Source organism: Melospiza georgiana, chromosome 4 (genome assembly GCF_028018845.1).
Source record: "Melospiza georgiana isolate bMelGeo1 chromosome 4, bMelGeo1.pri, whole genome shotgun sequence".
NCBI lineage: Eukaryota > Metazoa > Chordata > Aves > Passeriformes > Passerellidae > Melospiza > Melospiza georgiana.
The window spans coordinates 11,780,593-11,802,304 of NC_080433.1; the positions used below are offsets into that span (position 1 = coordinate 11,780,593).

General features: G+C 41.1%; 1 protein-coding gene across 12 annotated transcripts in view; it reads right to left on the reverse strand.

The window, feature by feature from the left end:
• WNK1 (WNK lysine deficient protein kinase 1) overlaps positions 1 to 21,712 on the reverse strand; it is a 97,690-nt gene that overhangs the window by 23,318 nt on the left and 52,660 nt on the right. For 7 of the 12 annotated variants that reach the window (XM_058023480.1, XM_058023478.1, XM_058023477.1 and 4 more), the window contains exons 5-20: positions 20,755 to 20,843; positions 19,516 to 19,735; positions 18,969 to 19,305; positions 17,726 to 17,910; positions 14,448 to 14,705; positions 11,468 to 12,688; positions 8,986 to 9,057; positions 8,219 to 8,368; positions 6,703 to 7,176; positions 5,397 to 5,678; positions 4,621 to 4,712; positions 4,010 to 4,172; positions 3,577 to 3,693; positions 1,208 to 1,381; positions 387 to 438; positions 83 to 223 (exon numbers count right to left, since the gene is read on the reverse strand). In XM_058023480.1, coding sequence (XP_057879463.1) covers positions 83 to 223; positions 387 to 438; positions 1,208 to 1,381; positions 3,577 to 3,693; positions 4,010 to 4,172; positions 4,621 to 4,712; positions 5,397 to 5,678; positions 6,703 to 7,176; positions 8,219 to 8,368; positions 8,986 to 9,057; positions 11,468 to 12,688; positions 14,448 to 14,705; positions 17,726 to 17,910; positions 18,969 to 19,305; positions 19,516 to 19,735; positions 20,755 to 20,843 — 4,027 coding nt within the window. The remainder of the gene's footprint in view (positions 1 to 82; positions 224 to 386; positions 439 to 1,207; positions 1,382 to 3,576; positions 3,694 to 4,009; positions 4,173 to 4,620; positions 4,713 to 5,396; positions 5,679 to 6,702; positions 7,177 to 8,218; positions 8,369 to 8,985; positions 9,058 to 11,467; positions 12,689 to 14,447; positions 14,706 to 17,725; positions 17,911 to 18,968; positions 19,306 to 19,515; positions 19,736 to 20,754; positions 20,844 to 21,712) is intronic. The other 5 variants (XM_058023485.1, XM_058023481.1, XM_058023486.1 and 2 more) reach the window with 3 other exon arrangements.

The following is a 21,712-nucleotide window of genomic DNA, read 5'->3' on the forward strand; positions in this document are numbered from 1 at the left end:
TCAGGAACAGTTCAGTTCACTAACTTCATAGTTTTGAAGAACATGTCTTAGGCATCAGCTTTGAAGATTTTGGAGAACTCACCCATATCTGAAGTTTCGTTTCCTCCAACAACAGCAGATGTGAAAAAGCCCTGTTCTTTCAGTCGGTTCTCGGGGACGGGGCTGACAATGAACCGTCTTCCAGCAGAATGAACAACCTGGGTAAAGGAGCTAGAGGGAACCCCTAAACAAAAAGAAGGTGGATGTTGAGTGACACAGGGCTGCAATTAAATACATAACCTGCAATATGGAATGTGCACTCCATCATACAAAATAAAAAACTTGGCTGCACCCATCCGCTGAAACAGAAAAAGGTAACTGTTGAAAAAAAATCACAAAAGACTTACCTATTCTTTGTGGCATGGAAGATGTAGGATCTGGCTGTTTGAACTCTAATTTCTGTAAAGTAAGATAAAATTTAAACTTCTATTCTGAAACAGAATCCCACAAGATAGTTCTTAAAACGCTAGCTTACTGAAACGTGGGCATTTAAGGGAAGCAGTATGTGGGACCCAAGCACCATCACCAATCTAGAGGAATTCTGCCCATATAAATGTCAGCTACAGTGTTCTTAAGAGACTCTCAGCTTAGTGACCGTCAATGTAACAGACTGATCTAAAAATTCTTCTGGAAATCCAACTGATTTCCTTAAACATCCAACAAATAAATGGATGTTCCAAACTAGTTCTGGGTGTAATTAAGGCAGAGATTCAGGCAAAGTCTCTACTTTCAGCACCCAGCAAACAGTTTCAAACCATGTGTTTCCTAACCAAGCTATCCAATCTCTTAGAGCTTCACTGGGTGGAAGGCCTGAGACCAGGCTCTCAGTGTTTAGTGAGCAGCACAGGGTTGGGGTTTCACTGTCCTACCTCACAATAATCTCAAATCCAAGAAGCATCAGCATTTAAGACTGTCTGTTTAGTGGACTGTTAGGAGATTCAGCAGCTTCGGAAGTCTTCAAACACATCAAAAAGAGGTCTGTTATTTAGCTTTCTAACTTCATTTTAGGCACTCAGATATGAAGCTTTCTCTTTTTGTCATTTAATTATTGATCTTTGATATCTCTCATGACAGGAAGATTCTATTTCTAGCTACCCTACTCACAAAGCCATACCACCCAGAATGGAAGACAGATAGCAAGAGCTGAGGCAGTCTGTCCTTCACATACCTGTGACCCCGGGAAGAAGCCGTCGTCTTTTGTCCGCATACTCTCCATGCCCTGATCCCCCTCAGGCTCCACGCTGGCATCCTCACTCAGCATTTCATCTGCTTTCTCAATAATCTCTCGTACCTGTTCTACAAATGAGTCTCGCTCTGTTGCTAAAATAAACTCATTCTGCACCTGCAAAAGAACAAAGCAACATTCATTTTGCACAAACAATTTCTAAGCAATATATTGAATAACCAGAATTTACTCTTGGTGCTGATGTCTGTCTTCCCTTTGCTGTTCTTCTGAATAAGATGAAAGTGGTGACACCATAGAGAAAAACAACTGCTTCTCAAACTATCTCCAGCACGGAAGTGTGTGCCCTGGTTTAATCCTTGCTGTGGAGAACATTCAATCTCACTTCTTCATAAATTGTCACCTCAATCTTTGCTTAGCACAGGGAAATTTAAAATTAGCAGTCTTATATTACTTCAATTCCTCCTGTCTAATGAACGCAATGTGCATTAAGAGACACATTTAAAGAGAACTATAACATAAAAGAAATTGAAAATTCTGTATTACAAGATGTCTTCTGTGTTTCTCTCTTTCCATGCCATACACAATTTCTCCTCTATGCAGGTTGCACATCACTGATTAAAGTCTGGCTGTGGTACATAAAAGCCAGTATGAATTATGTTCCAAATACAGGGAAAGAAAGGTAGCTCAGCCTGTCTAGTTCCAATATATTGTATTGCTTTATGAAAATAACTTGTCTTGCTTATGTTGGATAAAACTGGTTTAAACAAGTATACTCGGTAGTTAGAAAGACCAAATCATATTCTTGATTTGGTCTGATCCATGAGAGCATTCTGTCTCCTGAAATTATGCATGGAAAAACTCACAGAGACAGCCCATGAAACAGAAGTAAAGCTGCCAGTCATGGAGTCTCTGCTGGAAAAGAGAAATAAAGTGCCTTAGAGGAAAAGCTTGAGCTTTACATCAAATTCCTGGGATGCTGGTTCAAGAAAAGGAAAGCCAGCCATGATGTGCTTATATCAGCCTCTGCAATGCAGAATACTAGTTCAAGAAATCTTCAGTACTTTCAGTTTAGGACCAACATGCAACTATATGGGGCATGCCTAACAGTATCATGATTTAAAGGAAACAAAGTCCTGCAATCTAAAGTTTGCTCAATATTCAACAAGGAATCAATGAGCACAATGTTCCAGATTCAGATGTTTAAATTAGGTTGCATACTTTTAACTGTGTGACTGCATTCTGGATGCAAAGTTCACTTATTTTGCTTCTACTCATCTTCAAATATTTTTGGTTTTTGTTGCTTGGAGAGTGTGTCTTAGTTTTGACTTTGCTTGTTTAGTTTTCATCAATCAAACATACTCTTATTTCTTCATAGGATCACTTTAGGTTTAAGGTGAAGAAAGACATCTGTGTACTCTCTGTATTCCCTGGCACACACAGCCTCATGTTATTGACTGTGCTAATATCTGTACTTAGGCAAGAACCAACTTCTTTCTCAGAAAGCCATTAGTGGCAGAGAATTTCTCCCATATGACTGGTTTGTTTCCTTTTGACAAGTACAAACCCAGCACACACCAATTCAGATGCTGCCACCTCTCTAAGCAGAAGATAATCACTGCACAAGTGCCCAAGAAGGTGTCAAAAGATACTGTGTTCTGTCACAACCCCCAGCTTCAGTAACATTAAAACCGTCTCAGACTCATTTAGACTGTACCAGACCATAAATAAGAGTTTAAATTTAATAAAAAGAAATGGGGATTCTATTCTATGCTACTCAATACTCTTATTTAAATGTATCTTTATAGGACAAATTCTTTCCTGTGCCTAGCCATCATACACTGAATGGAAAAGTTTTTTCTTTTAACAAAAGGCAAGAGCAGCATCACTCACTATGTACTTTCAAAAACCAAAATACAATTATCCTTTCTTATTTTAAAGGCAGAATCTTTCCATTTTAATGGACAATGATGGTAAAATGCTTGAAGAATAAGAAGATCTATCAATGCATGCTCTTAGAGAAGCAAACAGAATTTCTTTAACCTGGCACTTCCAGATGATTGCTTGCAGTTTTGAAAATGTCAGATTAAAAAAAAAAACAACCAAAAAAACCAAAAGCAGTTTTTTCACTTGATAAAAACCTCAATTCTAAGGTAAAAAGCTGACACAAATTTTCATGTGACTTGTGTGTGCAAGATAAATTAATAATCAGCTAAACCACTCTGTGCCAAATTTCTAGCTGTGGTTGTGCACCAATAAGGTGAACACACACCATACTACATGGGACATGAATTCCAAACCATAAACAAAAAAATACAGCTGCCTGGAGTCTCCATCTCTAAAATATATCTTACCATAATTGTAGCTATTTCCTCAGGGTTATCACCATCCAAATCAAATTTGAAAGTAACCATTTTCCGATTGTGTGTCTCCAGCTGGCATTCCACTACCCGATCACCTTTGTTGGAAACCTAAAGCAAAGAAAATAATACTTCAAACCAAAAGCACAAGAAGCTAAGGTCACTGAGACAAACTAATAGTAACTGGTATAACACAAACATGTTCTATCTTTCCAGTCTAATAAATGGTGCCATGTAGAGCATGAGCTTTGTCTGAGGATACATCAAATATTCTGGAATAGTTTGTGCGACCATTGGTAGCTTAGCAAGTCAGTTTTATCATATCTCATGGTCCAAAAATCTCTTAATAGATGATATTTGGAATGCCTGTAGAGGCTTAAAAATACATCATTACTACTGAATTATCCCTAAAACAAAAAATACTCACATTTAGAATCCTCAGTTTTGGCCTAGAAGTCTTCTCATGGCGGGAGCGGCTGCGGACAGACCTCCGCATGTGACGCTTCGTTGTCCTCCCCTCGTGCCTTCCACTCGAAGCTGGGACATTCTCATTGCCATCACTCAACCCAGAAGCAACATCAGAATGTGCACTAGAAACAAAAGACAACTTCGTGTTAGCTTCCATGCATTCCATAAGTGCAACAATACTCTAACCAACCATGAGACTCTGTTCTGGGAAGTGGTAGATGTGTGTTAATCAAGTAGAAGTGTCCTGTCAACACTTCATGTTGCTTAAACAGAAATTCTACCTGTAATTATTTTGGTACACCTCTTGAAAGCTGAGTTGTACAAATATATCTTAGGTTTTCAAGCTATTTCGAGTTTGAATTCTGCTTAAGTGCCAAAAGGACCAAAAACTTGTCACTTATGATCCACTTGACATGACAAAGTTAATCACTATGCACAACCTTACTTATTCCCTCCATAAAATACCCCACATAATATACTCCACCCTTCACGACCCTGGCTCTCCTCTAGCAACTTTAGTCATTCTCATCCTCAAAAACCCTCCCAGTGAAAAAAAGCAGCAGTGCTCACCTGTCCATAGAAGAAGCCAGAGGGGTAGACTGAGCAGGCTGTGTTGCTGGAAGAGTCTCTGAAGCAGCAGTCTGTGAGACTCCCTGAGTACCCTATGGATGGAAACCTACAATCAAGAACCCCTCCCAAAGAGTACAGCTCCTCTTCAAGCAACCCAGTATCTTCAGTGTTTTCACCCAAACCAGTTGTAAAGCTGAAAGCTCTGCCTTTTTAGAAGTTTAAACAGCTGGCATCTAGGACAGCTTTAGTTTACAAAATACTCTAGAGCAAACTGCAGTGAAGCAAAATGTCATCTGAGGAGGGGTGAGGAGAAGAAACCAGCCACACATCCTTTCCACTGCCACATGTCACTACAGCTGGCCATGCAGTCACAGTTTTACTAACAGAATGTGCAAAAGGCAAGCCAATGCAGAACAGAGACAATTCCAATTCTCCCTGCAAGAACCACGCTGCAGAGAATAGGCAAAATGACAGATTCTCAAAGGCTATTGACTGCAGCTTGTCTTTGATATGGCAAAAATGTTCTACAGTACTAGCAAGAAGTGAAGTGTTTTACTGCTTTTTGCCTGCAGGATGCACACTCACTTCCCAACAGAACAACCAGTGGCAACAAGGTCCCCACATTGGCATGACATTCTGCTGTAAGAAAAAGGCAATTTGAAATATTAACTTCCAACTGAAGACAAGCACAGAAGGGATTAGTTCCCCACAGAGATACACTGTTGCAGGAGTCAAACATCCAAAATCTACTGTTACATTATATTCCATATATTTACCTCCACAACTGCCTGCTGTGAGGAGGCAGACGAGGCCTGTTGTGCTAAACTCACAGGAGGCTGGGCCACCTGAGCCTGTCCTCCCAGGCTGCCCATGGAAACTAAAACATTCTGTTCCCCATAGGGCTGCACGACAGGAGCAAGGTACCCTGACTGGGCCATTGCATCTGTGGGCAAGGGAGGGGACAGCACAGCAGAAGGAATACTGGCAGAGGCCACAGCTGAGGAAGGTGCAACGTTCGAGTCCCCTGGGTATTGAGGTGTCAGCCGAGATGGGAAGCTCTGGAACAGAAATGAGGGAACCAAGTCAGTGAATGGAGAGCTAATTAGGAAACAAGACAGTGATAAAAAAATATCAGTTCCAGGGACACGTTCCAACTTTCTGTACTTGTTCAAGCACTCCCAAAAATCTTCCCAAAGAAGTGGAGCAAACTGCTCATGCAGCCAGCATGTAAGTCACCACGCCCAAACAAGCAAATTCTCACTCACAGTCCCAAATCTTAGGCAAAACAACCTTTATTTCCCAACTCTTGCAGCTGCCTATATAGCTTAAGATTTTAAAGCCTGAGATTAGAAATGAGCTTGAAGAATTTTCAGACTGAACAACTACGGCTCAGATGTTATACAACTGCTGCTGATTCTTGAGATTAAATAGCAAAAACACTCTTGTGTTTTTCTTGTCCTCTCATAATGAGCTGACCCAGAAACAAGGAACACTTCCATCATTATTCAGGTTGCCACTTTAACAGTGAGTGATCACATAAAGTTGCTGAAGCAGTCTGTGCCCACCAGTCCAGCAGTTCACAACCAGCACCAGGTACTTACGTCACATCCAAGATCCATGGCTGCCTGACTGATTTGTATGAATTCCCTGTCCCACACCTTCCCAGACTTGGAATGAAATACTGACATTGTTGAATATGCTGCCATTGATTTTCTTTCCAACACACATCTCCTATTTTTAAAGTTACAATTTCTTATTTTCTTTTTCCCCAGGCTGACAGATCTCATGAATATATAGCTGACCTCTCTCACACTGTGGTTGAACAAAGCCCTGCACTATGTTCTGTCATTTTAGACAAACTCCAATGCCAAATATGAAAAATTCAAAACCCATGGTTGTCCAAGGACTTTTTTTCTTCTCTCCCCCTTAAAATGGTTATTTACCATATAACAAAATTGATGCTAGTGGCTTAATGGCTCTCATGTGAGAAGTGAGCTGGCCAGGGCACGCAGCTCAGATCCGGTACCTTAGAGGAACGGGCAAAAAAATGTGGAGAAGAGGTCTGCTGGCTTGCAACAATACCTGGTAAAGAGCATCTCCAGCAGGAAGTGAAGCTTCAGCAGCTTGTCCAATGCTGACTGGCAATCCCACGGCCTGGACAGGCGGCTGCAGGAGCTGCGGGAGAACCTGGCTGGGCAGCTGAGCCAAAGGCTGCATCAGCGTGGGGAGCTGGCTAGGGACAACGCTGGGTCCTACAGGAACAGCAGCTGCCGCAGCAGACGTGGCCAGCGTGAGCAGGGGCTGATTCATGCCAGCTGCCATTGAAATGGGCAGCGACTGGAAACCTGGCTGAGCCACTGTCACATGAGGAGCTGCTACAGGCAACTGAGACACTGGGAACTGGGGAACCACCGAAGTTGGCAAGGCCTGGCCCATGGGTAGGAAATGAGAGCCAATGGGGACTGATGGGGCAACTGAAGGCTGAGGGAGAGAAGATGCTGCAACAGGTAATTGAGGCTCGCCTTGGATGATCGACACTGGTTGGGAAACAGGAAGCTGGGGAGGTAAAGAAAAATAGAGATAGAATTTTTTTTTTAAAGCAGGGCTGCGGAAAGCAGAGTTTTACACATTAGTCAAAGAAAGCATTATTCAAGTTACAGCACTCTGTTAAAGTGGCTGGGGAGCACAGTTGGCAGAGCGGCCGGGAAGCTGGCTGGAGTTCCAAACAGTCCTCACTTTGCAACACTTCCCTTGAAGAGCTCAACAGGCTCTTGAAACAGACACCCACAGAGGGTGAAAGAGCAACATTTGAATACCCTGAAGCACTGATTTGTGCATAAACAGAATCAAATTCTCCTCGACTCCGTCCCCAGACCCAAGCCTGCCTTCTTACAGCAAAGAAGTGCAAACCCTACAACAAATCTGTCAGCTTTGAGTATGGGGACTAAAGTAAAGGAGAATTAAAATCCACTGTGCCAGCATTCAGAGAATGGCAGGGGATATGTCAATTAAAGCCAGCAAACGATGCAACTGGAAAGGCAGTTTAGATGAACAAGCAACAAAACAATAATTTTAAAAACAAAACTGCGGCTCACACGTTCAACAGAGATATGAGCCAAAATGAAGCAATATTCAGTAACAGAAGCTTCTTGATCAGGAAGTAAAGGAGAAGAGCTGAGTAAGAAAGATGACAGAATGAAGAAAGGAGTCCTACAGCTCACTACCTAAATAAGTGAGTATGTTTTACACATGTAATGGTGCAGAAGATAAATAGTGGATGGGAAACAGAGAAATGACAAGTTCCTGAAAATCTGTTCGCAATTCACCATTCATCAATATGCTTCCTGAAATTTTTGACAATTTAAAGATCTTTGTGCATGGAAGTGCTCTCCTTCCCTCAAATTACTCACGACTGCCATGTGTAAAAAGGTTTCCAACACATTTTCAACAAAACTGACAGTTTTCAATAAGAATACTCTTGTTTGTATGAATGTTTTGAAACCATTAGAAAAGATGACAAAAGTGAAAGCAGCAGCATATTGAATCTACCAGCTATGAAGAAGAAAAAAAATATTCTGCTAGAAAGAATTTTGTTTACCTGTGTCCCAGCTGCTGCCTGAGGCATTGGCATGATCTGTGAAGTCTGAGTTTGAGAGACAGGTGGTGCAGGAGTGGTGCTGGCAGAAACTGAGGGCTGCTGCAGCTGGTATTGTCCAGGCTGTTGGGAAGAGGCTGGCTGCTGTGCACTCTGTAGCAGGAAAAAGGGAGAAGCTCTATTACACCCCAACAGAGTTTTTCTTTAAAGCATATCCTACTTAAATTCTGCTTTTTACTCCCTCCTAAGTGATATCAGTAGTTCTTCAGAATATGGCAAGTCAGTTAAGCTTTAACAATTACTTATTAGCATTACTAATATAATTCCACTAGTGACACCAAATCTTGCAAGAGAACTCTTTCCTTTGAAACCAAGAATGAAGACTCTATAAAGGAAGACAAGGCAGTTAAGAGAATATTGAAGATCAGATTTTCAGTTAGAAGAAATCATGAGAATGAAGTTTGCCTGTCGAGACAGTCTAATCTGCAAGTCCTGACATGTCTCCCCTTGAACAGGACCACCACTGCAAGCTCAGATGGAGGTTGGGGAAGACAGGCATGGGAAAACAAGCATTAACATGATTTTTAAAATAAATCTCAGAAATACAATGTCTATCTCGTAACATGTTAGACTGGGTGAGAACTAAAGGATTCCTTTGCTGCAAAACTATGGGTCAAATGGTGACAGAGGCAGACAATTGCTCTTAAAAGAGCCATCAAAATTCTACACTATGAGTACTTTAGTCCTGAGTTTAGGAGGTGTGATCCTACCTGCTGAGCGTGTTGAGTAGGCTGGGATGGCACCACAGCATTGCTTGAGGCTGGCTGGCCTTGCACCTGTGTCTGCAGGGAAAAAATATGAGAATCAGCTGAGAAAAACTCTATGGTTTCTGCTGCAGGCAGTTAAAATCATTTCTGCCTGGAATTATCTGGTTGGAATAGGTTTCTAGCTTGTCCTTTTGGACAAGCAGACCTTCTGGCCAAATTCCATTACGACAACCAGAACAAAGCAGAGCAATCTGGAGGAGTTCTGAACGTTATTTGAAGTCTTCCAAAATAACTAATACAGAAGGACTCTGCAACCCACATGCCCCTCAACATGAGACAGATCAGCCTACCAGCTTCTTCTTCCACTGGTGATGCTTTAAGAGCAGGATGCCTTGGTATGGTAACTGGAAACAGATGCATTAGGTTTTACCTTTACATGTGTTCCAAACACAGACAGGTGGGGCAATAAAAGGAGGCTACATGGAAATAAAACTATCCATAAAAAAACCAAGCAAGAATATATAAAGAATTCTAGACCAATTACCCAGTATACATAAATGTCTTGAATTTCCTTTGAGAGGCATGTCAAAACACAGGCTAATAATAATTTTCAGAGTCACTGCCATTCAAAGGCTACCAAGAATTGGATATAGAGGAATGTGAGGGTTAACATTCTAGCTAAGACAGAATTTTTGAGCAAGCAACGAAAAAAATGGATGAGTGGCATACAAATGAATGTGGAAGATGCAAAGGAAAATGGAATGGACTTTCATTACTGTTTTTGTGGCTGAATTATTTTTTATCAGATCCCAGGATCTGCATTATTGTTTTGTGACAAGTGTATTTCTTTATCAGCTCCTGGGAGAGAACTAGACAAAGACCTCCAGATGAGTTGCCTGAGCATGCACCACTTGGGTGAACTGCCTTTGGAAGAAGCACATCTGGTGCATATGTATCATATCAGAAATATCCATGAAAATTCCTTAATGCTGTGATCATTCAGCTTGCAGAAGCTCATTAGGAACGTGTCTGTTAAAATTCCATGCTTCTCTAATTATGGAAACTTTGGGGAAAGCAGACTACCAATGAAGAGAACCATTTTTTTCTTTGCTGTTTTAGGAGCTTCAGGCTGGGATCTACACATTGCTACACCTCACTGCTGTAATATGTTCACACTGGCTCCATTCAGGTTTCAAATTCTAATCTTCTAAAGAATTAGGTAAAAGATCCCAGAAGTTATATTCTGCAAAAGAAGTGACCTCTTTTGTTTTCCAAATGTATTTTACGTCCATCCGAATTTACCTCCTGAGTTTAACAAACGTTTATGAAGAAAAAGGTTTTCAAAGTTCTTGAGTAGGAGATTCACTCTACAAATTCTACAGTACAGCAATTACTACCTATTAACTAGTGATGAAAGCCGTTCCAGCTCTACTAAAACACCTTTAATATCCCTTACAGAAAGCCTTAAATACTTAGTTCTTGAACTAAAACACACAGCAAAATGATTCCCCTTCACACAAATCCCAAAGTTGCTAATACTCCAGTAACTAAAACATCACAGTCCCTAATTCCAAGGACAAAAGAGGTAAGAGAGAAGTCTACTTAAAGTAAATCCTCTCTTTTCACAGAAAGTTATGAGACTTCAGACTAGGAGTGCAGACACAATGTATATAGACACACACCTCACAGTGTACAGGAAAGTGACCATTGCAAATGCAGATACCACATATGCTGATACAACACACATCTCCAAACTAAGCTTCAGGCCTCAAATTTTGCTATTTAAAAGGACACCACATAAGGCTTACAGGGTGGCAATACCAACTAGCAACAGTTGTTTGTGCCATTAATTAACTACTCAGCCTCTTTAGCTTTTTCAAATACTTCTTCAACAAGTACGTTTCCAAATCCATGTACACGTACATAACACAGCTCATTCCATTCCTCTCTTCCCACTTTCTTTCCCCAAGTCTAGAAAAAGCTCTTGCATTTTGGACAGTCACCAAAATAACCTTGTTGTCTAATGAAACATTATTTGTATCAAAGTTCAACCTCAAGCAATACATTAAAATGGCAAAAGACCATCAAGAAAAACACAAAGCAAGTTGTACTACCACTGCTGATTCTAAGTGTGGAGAAGATACATTTCATTAAAACCACTGTTTAAAAGCCAGTTTGGTACTCCATCAATTTCTCATCAAAAAAACAGCTAGTCCCAGTAGGAACACTGACCATTTTTTACTTTTAACACAAAAGCCCTACCAATATTTCAACCAAATCTGAACCCAGACCAGATGGTTGCTAATACCTCATTACTTCATAGCAACCCAGTTAAGTTAAAGAGATCCTAGTATAGACTCGCTGGAAAGACACCCCCACGAATGCTAATTCTTACAACCACGTGGAGCAGGTCTAAAAGCACGGTTTCCCTTTTAGTATGACTTATAAAAAGCAGTGAAATTGTGCAAGGGTTTGCTCCTGTAACCTGAGGATAGGATGCAGGTGGTCCTGATGAAAGCGAGGTGGACAAGGCCTGCTGAGTTGAGGCTCCCTGGGGGAAGCAGATGAAGAGCTGCGACTCCTGCAACACCTTCTGAGGCAGCTGAACAATGGGCAATGAGAAGTCTGAACCAAAAGCAGAAGATGATCCCCCTGTAGGGGGAGGAGACTGGAAATCACCAGTGTCAGAGGAAGTCAGCTGTGAGGAATCACTGGAGTATTCTGGGCTTCCTTCTGGCCAGCTGCGCCTGGCAGGGCCCCCTCTGGGACCCGCTACCCCAGCGCCCAGATAGTGACACTGCTCTTCTGTCACAGGCTGAAGCCGGCCATGCGACCCTACGCCTTGGCTGGGCTCCTCACGGCTGCTCTCCATGGAGCCCCGGCGACTCCTGTAGGCCCGCGGGGGCAGAGCCGCCCCCTCTGCCGGAGCAGAGCTCTGCGTGTGCACATGGAACTCAAAGACACAGCTGGCTCTGCCATCGGCACTGTGGGAGAGCACGGCCGGGGCCGAGTGCGGAACAAACACCTGGTGGAACGTCATCTGAGCTGCCTCTGTGCTCAGGGGAGCTGAAACACTGGATAATGGAGAAAGGGGACCCAGCCCAGAATCCAGCCTCAGGCTCTGAACGTGTCGTGCCAGATATGTCTGCCCCGATTGAAAGTCGAACACAGAGCTTTGTGGAGGACCACCTTGCCCATGGTTTGACTCAGAGACCTGCTTCAAATGCTGTTCAGTCACGTGAGAGTTATAAGCTACTTGATCATACTGCTCCGATACCTGTGATGGATAGTGCATGCCCACCAAATATACAGCTTCTGGATGCATCCTGTAGTGAGCATCCTCTGGAGGTGTTGGTCCAGATCTATAGTCACTGTGCACAGGAGCTTGCTCAAACACAGGATTAACGTGCACATGCAGAGGCTCTCCAGCGACTCTCTGAGCTGCTGTGCCCAGCATAACAAATGCCTCTGGAGTCCAATTGGTGGGACTACCACCAGGTGGAACTAAACTCTGGCCAGTCTTCAGCAATGGCTGGAAGTGGCAAGTTTGGGCTTCCAAAAATGAAGTGCTCTTGCGCCGCTGAGCAATTGCCACCTTCGGCGGGCAGACAGGTGGTGGTGAGAAAGACACCGGCCGTTCATGAACGGTTGGGAAAAATATCTGTGAATCTGGGAACGGTGGTGTTCCCCCACGAGGATGCTGAGGCTGTATTGACATGAACAAGACAGGTAATTCATACATTAAAAGTGAAAGCACATCAACATGCACAGTTCACTAGGCAGTTCTGTGAAGTAACTTTATAGAATTTATACTCAATTCATGGTCAAAAACATACAGTACTTAGGAAATTTAGGTGAGTTGTAAATATCCATTAAATACATCCATGGCAGGCATAGCTACAATTGGGAACATTTGCTGGTGTTAGAGCTGCTTTTCCAGGTCAATTCCAATAGTTCACAAAAAGAAACCCATTTTGCTCCTGACAATGGAATGAGACTTATTGTCATGGACTATCCATTGTGATCAGTGCTTGAAATCCAATCAAACCCCTGAGGTCACTGCCATATGTGGAATATGAAATTCAGAACCTGAGAACAGCAACAATGCAAAGCCTCTAATTTGCACTCCAAAGATGACATTAGATGTTAGTACTTTCCAATACAAACACCACAGTGCAAGTGTCCTGTATGCTATCCAAAAAGCTTAAAGGAAATGTTTTGTAAGACAAACTATCATTAAAGTTTATTCAATTAATAATAAGTCAATTAAATTAATCATAATTTATAATTTTAAAATATCATTTAATACCATATTTTGTAAGACAAAACCATCATTTAATTGCTTATGATAATACCTGTTCATATAAAAAATTAGCATTCATTGAAACAAACTTAACTCTTGCCCAGACAATAAAACATTGATGGATTTAATAACAGCAGAGTCCTCAGGCAATTCCACTCCATCTGAGGTACTACTTCAGAGGAGGCTCATCTTATTTAAGAGTTGCAGATAATATTTCACTAAAGAGAGTCCTATGTAAGGACATCGAACAATTTAGTAATTTTGCATCTTTTCATCTCTGCCTGCAGTATGCCCAGAGACAATGTATTCTCTTCCCTAATGGAAAAAAAAATTGCAGGAGCCAGTAGTAAGTGTACTGTTCAAGACAAATGGTATTTATGAGCTTTTCAAGTTGCTGTTTCCACATTGTTTATTTTCTCCCCAGCCTCTTTTGTCCGGAAAAGCAGCAGCAAATTTCCATATTGACTGATGCTAATGAGAAGATCCTACAGATTAAGTACTTTTCCTATGTTCTAAACCTGGTTCCAATTACTTCATTTACATAAAAATGCTTCTCAAAATTTATCTTGTGTAAACTGAAGCTCAAAATGGAAGGGAATCTTCCTCCTCTATTGCACATTATCTTTGCACCTGACTTTCTAAGAAATATGAAACTACTCCTCCTTGCCATTAAGAAGATGTTGAAGTGGCATTTCTGATAAGAATTTACAAAAAATACCTCAAAACTATTCATACTTTAAATATCTAATATCACTATCATAGCTAGCCAAAGCTTTAAAAATAAGCAGCCACAGCAATCAGGCTTTAAAAGCTTGTTTTGTGAAGGGCTTAATTAACATTCAGTGTTTACTAAGAAGTTGAAAAATTAAAAGTCTTTTGACTTTGGGTATTAAGAACTAGTCTTCCCTTCACCTTCTGTGGAACAACTGGGTAATTTACATTTATACTGTCCAAAAAGACAAGATACAAGCAGTCAGCCACTGTTTGATAATGTTTACCAGTGCTGCTTCATAGAAATAAATAAAAATAACAAAATCAACGTTCCAGCAGCACAATATAAGGAATTGACTTTTCAATTTCTCCCTTTAAAAATGCCCAGAGCCCAGGATGTATTTAATGATAACTTATCTTACTGTGCCAGGAGGCAAATGGTAACACATACAGGACTGACAGAGAGGGAGGGCAGGCTGGAGCGTCGATGCTTGCGTGGAGAGGCAGAGTGCATGGGCAGGACACTTTCCAGGGCTTTAGAAAGCTTTTCTGCAAAGGTTTCTTCAGGGACAGTCCGAAGGTAGAAAGGAGAAAGAGGTGCAGACAGCGCTGGTGGTGGGGTGCAAGGAGCACTGAGAGGGATGCAGGACATACAGGGAAGAGCAGGAAGGTGGGGGACACAAACTGACATGCTACGACCACGTTGAGGCTAAAGGAGGAAAACAAAAGTTAAGAATTGAACACTTAAAAAAAAAAGTAATAACAAAACCAGCAAAAACTATAATGAGGTAGAAAAGAAATGAAGACATACAATGGAAGGCCCAATATTGACTAATATGTGGTACCACAAGATATGAGAATGCTGAATGAATGCCAGGACACACTGGGAACAGGCTGTGTGCACCTCTGAGGAGCCCAGTTTGCCTTAGGTTACTGAGCAGGGTGGAAAGCTCCCTAGAACCCTCATGAGAAACACATGGAAGGAACACCAGACAGAGAATATTTTCTCTTGGACTACAAGACACAGCCCTAGTGTGTGTACTCAAAGCACCTGGTAGTCTGACAAATAAAAACTTAAGAGTTTCAAACACTGATTAGTTTTTAGAGTGAATGTGTATTTACAGGTGTCACCCTGTTCTACTACTGGAGCAGTTCCTCTGCCCAAATTATGAATTAAATGTATGCAGCTGGCTCTTTATTAACTGAAACTTTACCATAAAAATTTAAACCTTACACTTTCTACAACATGAGTTGTGGAAAGCACTCAGTTTAATTTGTGGAAAATTCAGTAAAATTAGACTTAGACAAGCATCTTCCAGATGCTGGGCCAATAAAAACATCTGGATTTTGTAATTTTGCCACAATCCAAAAGGCCATACATGAAAATCCAAGCAAATCAGAAGGAATAAAGTTTTGAAGTGGGATTTGCATTTTTTGGTTCAGGGGCTTTGGTTATTGCTTTTTTTTTTTCAGGCATGGGGTTGTATTGTGTTCTGCTGTGGGTTTAAGTGAATGGAAATATATTTTTAAAGAGGCAGTATACACTTCATATGGAGGTAATCCACAATATCTTAAACTAAATAAAATGAAATACAGACCTCCAGAGAGAAAACAGCAAGATATTCAGTAGAGATCTGACTTCCAAGATTTCTGTTGTGAGAAATCTTGCTAAATTGATTACAAATTTGAGAGAGAGGTAGAAAAGAACTCAAATAGTTAACTAAATACATCTTCATCTATTCCAAGGCAGGAGTAGTTATCTATCATTCCTGACTCTAATTTTTGCAAATAGTTCAAAAGCCTCTACACTGATGGAAATGACAATACTTATCTATCTTTGTTGAGCATTAAATAAACCCCCTCCTAAACAATAATTCCATGCTGCAATTTAGGCTTATCATTGCTTATTCTGTCTAACAACTATGTTGTGATCTGATCAGCCTCTCCTTATTTCATAGCAGCCTTTTAGAGCTTTCTCTCTCCTCAAGCTTATCATGTATAGACTCAATTATTTTAGTCTTCCCACATAAACCACATTTTTGGTATTTCTGCTGGGTTTTTTTTAACAGTCTCCTCTGAATTTTCTCCCAAGCCACCCTCCAATTCACTCAACCAAGGTGTCCAGGATAGACTTACCAATAGCCAAGAGCAGAACTACTATTTCATATAATGGGATGTTTGCCTTTTTCATGACAGCATGATGTTTTTGACCATGTCCAGCTTATGGGTCCAATGTAATCCCTGACTTTTCAAAATTTTATTTTGCAAAATGGCTGCCTAGCCAGTGGTTACTCATCGTGTACTTGTGTAGCTGATTATTCCAGTTTAAGCACCAACCTTGTTCTTGTCCTGATCAAATTGAATTCTGTGCTTCTTTTTAAGGCCATTTCTTCAGTTGTCAATGTAATTTAGACCTGTCAGCCCCTTCCCAACAAAGGGTCAGTAGTCCCTGTAGTCTGCCAGCCTCCTGGTGCCACTGTTGTCACCACACAGAATTGAGCCCATTTTTGCAGCAAACTACACAGCTTAGCTGTTCCTTTATCATGTGCTTGTTGCTCTCCCTCCTCCTCCCAAAAGATTCTGGTCTTTCAACCTGGAAGCCAGCCATCCCAAGAGAGTGACATGGCTTCTGGCCCAGTATGTGCCCACACTCCAAAATATGGCTTACCCAGAAGAGCAGCTTATTTAGAGGGATTAAGAACTCATCATCAAGGACTAACAGTACCACACACCTCAGTTAAGTGTCTTTGAAAAAGATGGAGATGCTTTGATTGTGGGTGATAGTGGCCTGTTTGCCAAAATCCTAGTTACACCAGTGATTCTGTAATAAAACCTACAACCACAGGTACCAGAAGAAGTGAGGACCCTCAATCTTCTCCTTTATGGTGTTACTGCATTATACCATAATGTCTGCCTCAATCTTGGATTTTTAATTGTGTAAAAAACAAGCGACAAGGGAACCACTGAAGACAATATAAAAGTAGCAGAAGTTCTACTCCAGAATTAGAATAGATTTCTGCATACTCTCTTACTCAGATCTAAAAACATACCAAGGAAAAAACATACCAAAATAAAAGGGCAACACAAATGAACATAGTAGGAAAAGTATTTGTGCCCAGTGCAGACTTTCCAGGGAAAAGGAATACACATGATGAGCAAATCAACACAAGCTAGAAATAAAACTGGGAACAAGGATGTGGGGTCTTTTCAGTCTGGAGCTCTCACATGCAACATTCTGTAACAGTTTAAAAAGTCTTACCTGCAGAATCTGTAATCAAAGTCTCACAGAACACACAAAGCAATTTCATACAGTGACTTCAATTACTCTAATACCTTCTTCAAACTAAACCAGCAGCTTGATCCCTGGTAACTTCATATACACATACACACACCACCTTCCCAAGCAAGATTAAATGCTTATTTTCAAGAGGTAGTCTTGTTCTGAGATGTTACTTTCATTCACAAAAATGACTAACCCATTATTCTGCTTAACTGCAGCCAAGTTTAAACAAAAGCTTTAAAGGCAAAGACACTCTTGCACTTTCCCCTCCTCCTCTAAAATCAGTCATCTTGCAATAACAAAACCCCTGAACTCCTCCCATGCAGAATCTGTATCCTATGCAAAACAAAACATACATGGAAGATGGCCAGGCAGATTCCTCTCACCTTTCACAGACACAGAAAACCAAGTAACCCCATGCATTTGCAGTGCTGTGAGGTGTGGCTTACCCCTGCAGGTGGCTGATAACCTCCATGCTGCTGGGACTGCACTTGGCCCACTGAAGCTGGGTATCCCTGGACTCCAGTGCTTGAGACTGACTGCTCATGCTGGGAACCAAAGGACACAGCCTGCTGACTGCCCACAGATTCAGTGTACACAGATGACCCCTGGCCACTGTCAACTGTTCCATCAGCTGCAAAAGTTAAGGGAAAAATATGCATTGTTAAGAACTGTGGTCTGGATTAAAAATTTCAAATATTCTATAATTGATCAAATATTAAATTGATTTTTGTGCCATGTCACATGGACCTTTATTATCATTTCACCTCTTGTAATATTTAAGCTGATTTTAAAATCTTTTTTTCCTCCATTATGCCTTCCCCTAAAACCCTGAAAAAATTACTTATTTCAGGAGTTCTTTGGGAGCATATTTAAGAACAAACTGTATTTCCTACAAAAGTCTAGACTAGAAATAGAAACCTAAATTCCACATTGTTATGAATGCTCTTTCAAGGTTTATTAATCATTGTTTTTATTTAATTTTATGCAGACATTTAAAACAGTTGTGCTGTGCTGGCTGGCAGATGCACCATGTAGGCACAGTAGTGAACTAGGCATAACAGCCAATTTAAAATCCTGCTTATTTACGAGCAGACAGTAATTTGCTTTTTAACTTCATCATTCTAATACAGAAGCTGTCACCTTCCATCTTGATTCAAATACTGATTCAAATGCTGGGATGGCAGAAGATAGGATTATAAATTCATCTTTTCACATACAGTATGTAAAACAGAAAATCAAGACTTTTCAGAAAGGAAATTATGAGCTGAACTACTTGTAGATTAATCTCATTTCAACTTTAAAAGTAAGTTAACAAGGATTCAAACAAGTGGTTTTAATACCCTGATCTGCACTGGTGCAGGAGCATACAGCCTTCTGCAGGACCAGAATACACTGTCCCTGCAGGAGGGCAGCAGAACCAAGGGCTGCTGCTCATGCTTTAGGTGCCCCAGTTCATTAAGTACATTGCCTTGAAACAAAGAGAAACCATTTTGTGCTAAGATTGGGCTGTGAATTGTGCCAAGCCTTGGCTCACCTAAGCCCCAGGAATGCATCTTATGTTGCTGTGCTTTCTAGTGTCCTACTGCAATAGCAGACAGCATAATTTTAGTGCATTTACTGCTAAATTCACCAAAAACACAAAACTAATGTAAAACTGTGTAAGTGCAAGAAACTGACTGAGGCACTTACAAAGAACAGATATACTGGGTTGCTGGAACTGCAGCTGTTGGTGTTGATCAGCTTCTGGCTCTTCAGGCTCCACTTGTGTGGAAACCGACGCTGAAGCAGTAGGGACAGGAGTAGTACCAGTGACAGACTGGGGATGCTTTGACCCTGCATGGGAAGCACTTGATGGCTGCTGCTGCTCCAGCTGCTGCTTCTGACTGCCTTCTTCCTGGAGGATGTTCTCCTGCTCTTCTTGCACCGACTGGCGCTGCTCTCGCTTGCGCTTAATCAGAGATACCCTGTCCTTGATGGCCTTCGCCATTGTCTTGTGATCCCCTTCACAGACATAGCCAGACTCCACCTGAGGGAGGATACAATCACAGAATTCACACTGCCACAGACAGCCCCTGCCCCAGTGCTACAGCAAAGCTCTTTCTGGCACTACTCATCTACACACCTGGGAACTCATTTATTTCTAGACAGGAACAGCAAAAGCAGAGGCTGACAGACCACAACCCACTGGCACAGAACAACACTACTTCCAGAGCTTTGTCAGACCACCAGCACTTACCATTTCCTGTGCCACATCCTCTGGGACATCTCTTTCCAAATCAAATGAAAACTCTATTGCCTCATTATCTTTATATTTGCCCTTGAGTTTTTTGATGTCCTCAATTCGGAGCCAGAGTTTAATGGCAATTTTTTCTCCATCATCTTCCTCTGCAAGTTCTACCCGTACTCCAGTCTCTTCTTGGAAGAAAGCATGATTCAAAAGGTCCTTAATAGCATATCTAGATATTGGGAAAGAATGTAGAAAGCACATTCAGCTCTCAGGATTTCATAAAAGACTAAGGAATAACCTTGACAGATGCTCCCCTGATTTATTCTCTAAGTTTTATGCTGTTTTGAACCACCTTATGTGCATTCTGTTGGCATAATTAGAAGCTTTGTCCTGAAGGTACAAAAGAGATTTACAAACACATCATTAACAATTGTAGCTAACAGCTTAAATGAAATGTCAAAAAATAAGTGATGTGCAACAACAAAATTAACTTCAAAGGAGAAAAAACCACTAAATTGTTTAAAAACAAGAAAAAGAACTGAAACTAAAAATACACAACACCACCATCAGATCTAAAACTTCAAGAGTTCGTAAAATGGGATGAATAAGCATCCATGAACAAAACCAGTTCTGAACAGAACAGAGGGCAACTAAAGGGTGGACAAAGCTGAAACAGTCTGAAATTGACAATCAGTAAGCAACAACCATGTAAAAGCAGAAAACAAAACAAATCCCACAAATAAGCCATCAGCAGAGTTACAGATTTCTTATAATAGTGCAAGTTAGCCACCTGAAGTAGAAGTCCTCTTGCAGAAAATGTGGATAAAAATGAGCAACAAGAATTTATAACTTGGAATCGTCAAAATGATCAATCATACCGAAAGAATCAAAGGGACAAAAAAACCCAAAGGATTACAGAACAACCAACCAATCAAAACACCTGGAAACCCAGAAGGACTGTCCCCCACTACTCTGCTGATTAGGTCAAAGTTTTAACAAAAGCAACAGAATTTCTGAATAAACTGACATGGATGGTTACTATGGCATTTGCACTTTTCCTGACACTTAATCCTCTTAAACAATCACTGAATAGGAATCTACCAAGTATCAGAATCTGCAGAAATAATACTGGCATCCCAACTTTCACCAGAACAAAGACCCCAGGAACTAACTGGATTTGGTATCATCAAAAGGACAGAAAGGCCTCAGACAGCAGCTGGTACCTTTACCTGCAAAGCAAGTACTTACCTTTCACCTTTGTTTTGCCGAATGCATCCCTCAATAATCTCCTTCACTTCAGGGATTGCTACTTTATCAAAGCTGGCTGGCTTGACACCCTGAAACACACAAACAACAACTGAGAAACTGCAAGGCCCATTTGATTCAAGTTTTGATTGTGCTGACAAACCACCTATTTTTACTCTCTAGATAAGTGACCTAAGTAACTAGGGCAAATTAAGGCAAAGTCTGACCCCAGTACTCATTTGTTTGTTAGTGACTTTTGCAAATGTTCCACACACACCCCTTTCCATTTCCCAGGTACATTTCTGTAACACAAGCCACTGGCACTTGGATGCTCAAGCTATGATAGGAATTTCATATGAAGCATGAAAGGAAACCTTTTAGTTTCCATGGAAGTTGTGCAGGTTAGAGGGAAGTACACAGACTGGACTGAGAATGGAAGGAAATGGTTCCTATGTGACACTAATGCCAGAAACCACAGCATTAATTTAACAGTCTTTAAAGCATCCTGTTGCTTCCCAAAATGTTTCCAATCTGCCATTATATGAAGAAGGTTTTTACAGGAAAAACCTTAGCCCAGGATAATCTGACTGGATCATTAAATAACTTGTCCAATGTTTAAGAAAAACAAAAAACAAAAACCTTCCAGCATCTTAGCTCTCCCCCAAAGCCCTACTACACCCAACCCACCCTCCTGCATCACTGCTGTTGTGAGCTCAGGAAAATGAGCTTACAATACAGGCTGTACAAAAGCCCTTCCACAATACACAGCAACCCTTTTTCCAATACACCCTAAACTACAGGGGGAAAGGAAAACAAAACCTAAATGAGATTAACCACCCAAAGCTGTAAAACATGCCATGAGATGTGACCATCTGGGAATCCTGAAAAACATTTCAGGCAGAGAGCCAAGCTTCATCACTTAATCACAGCCAAAAGTGGTATTTTGGGGCCAATGGTCCAC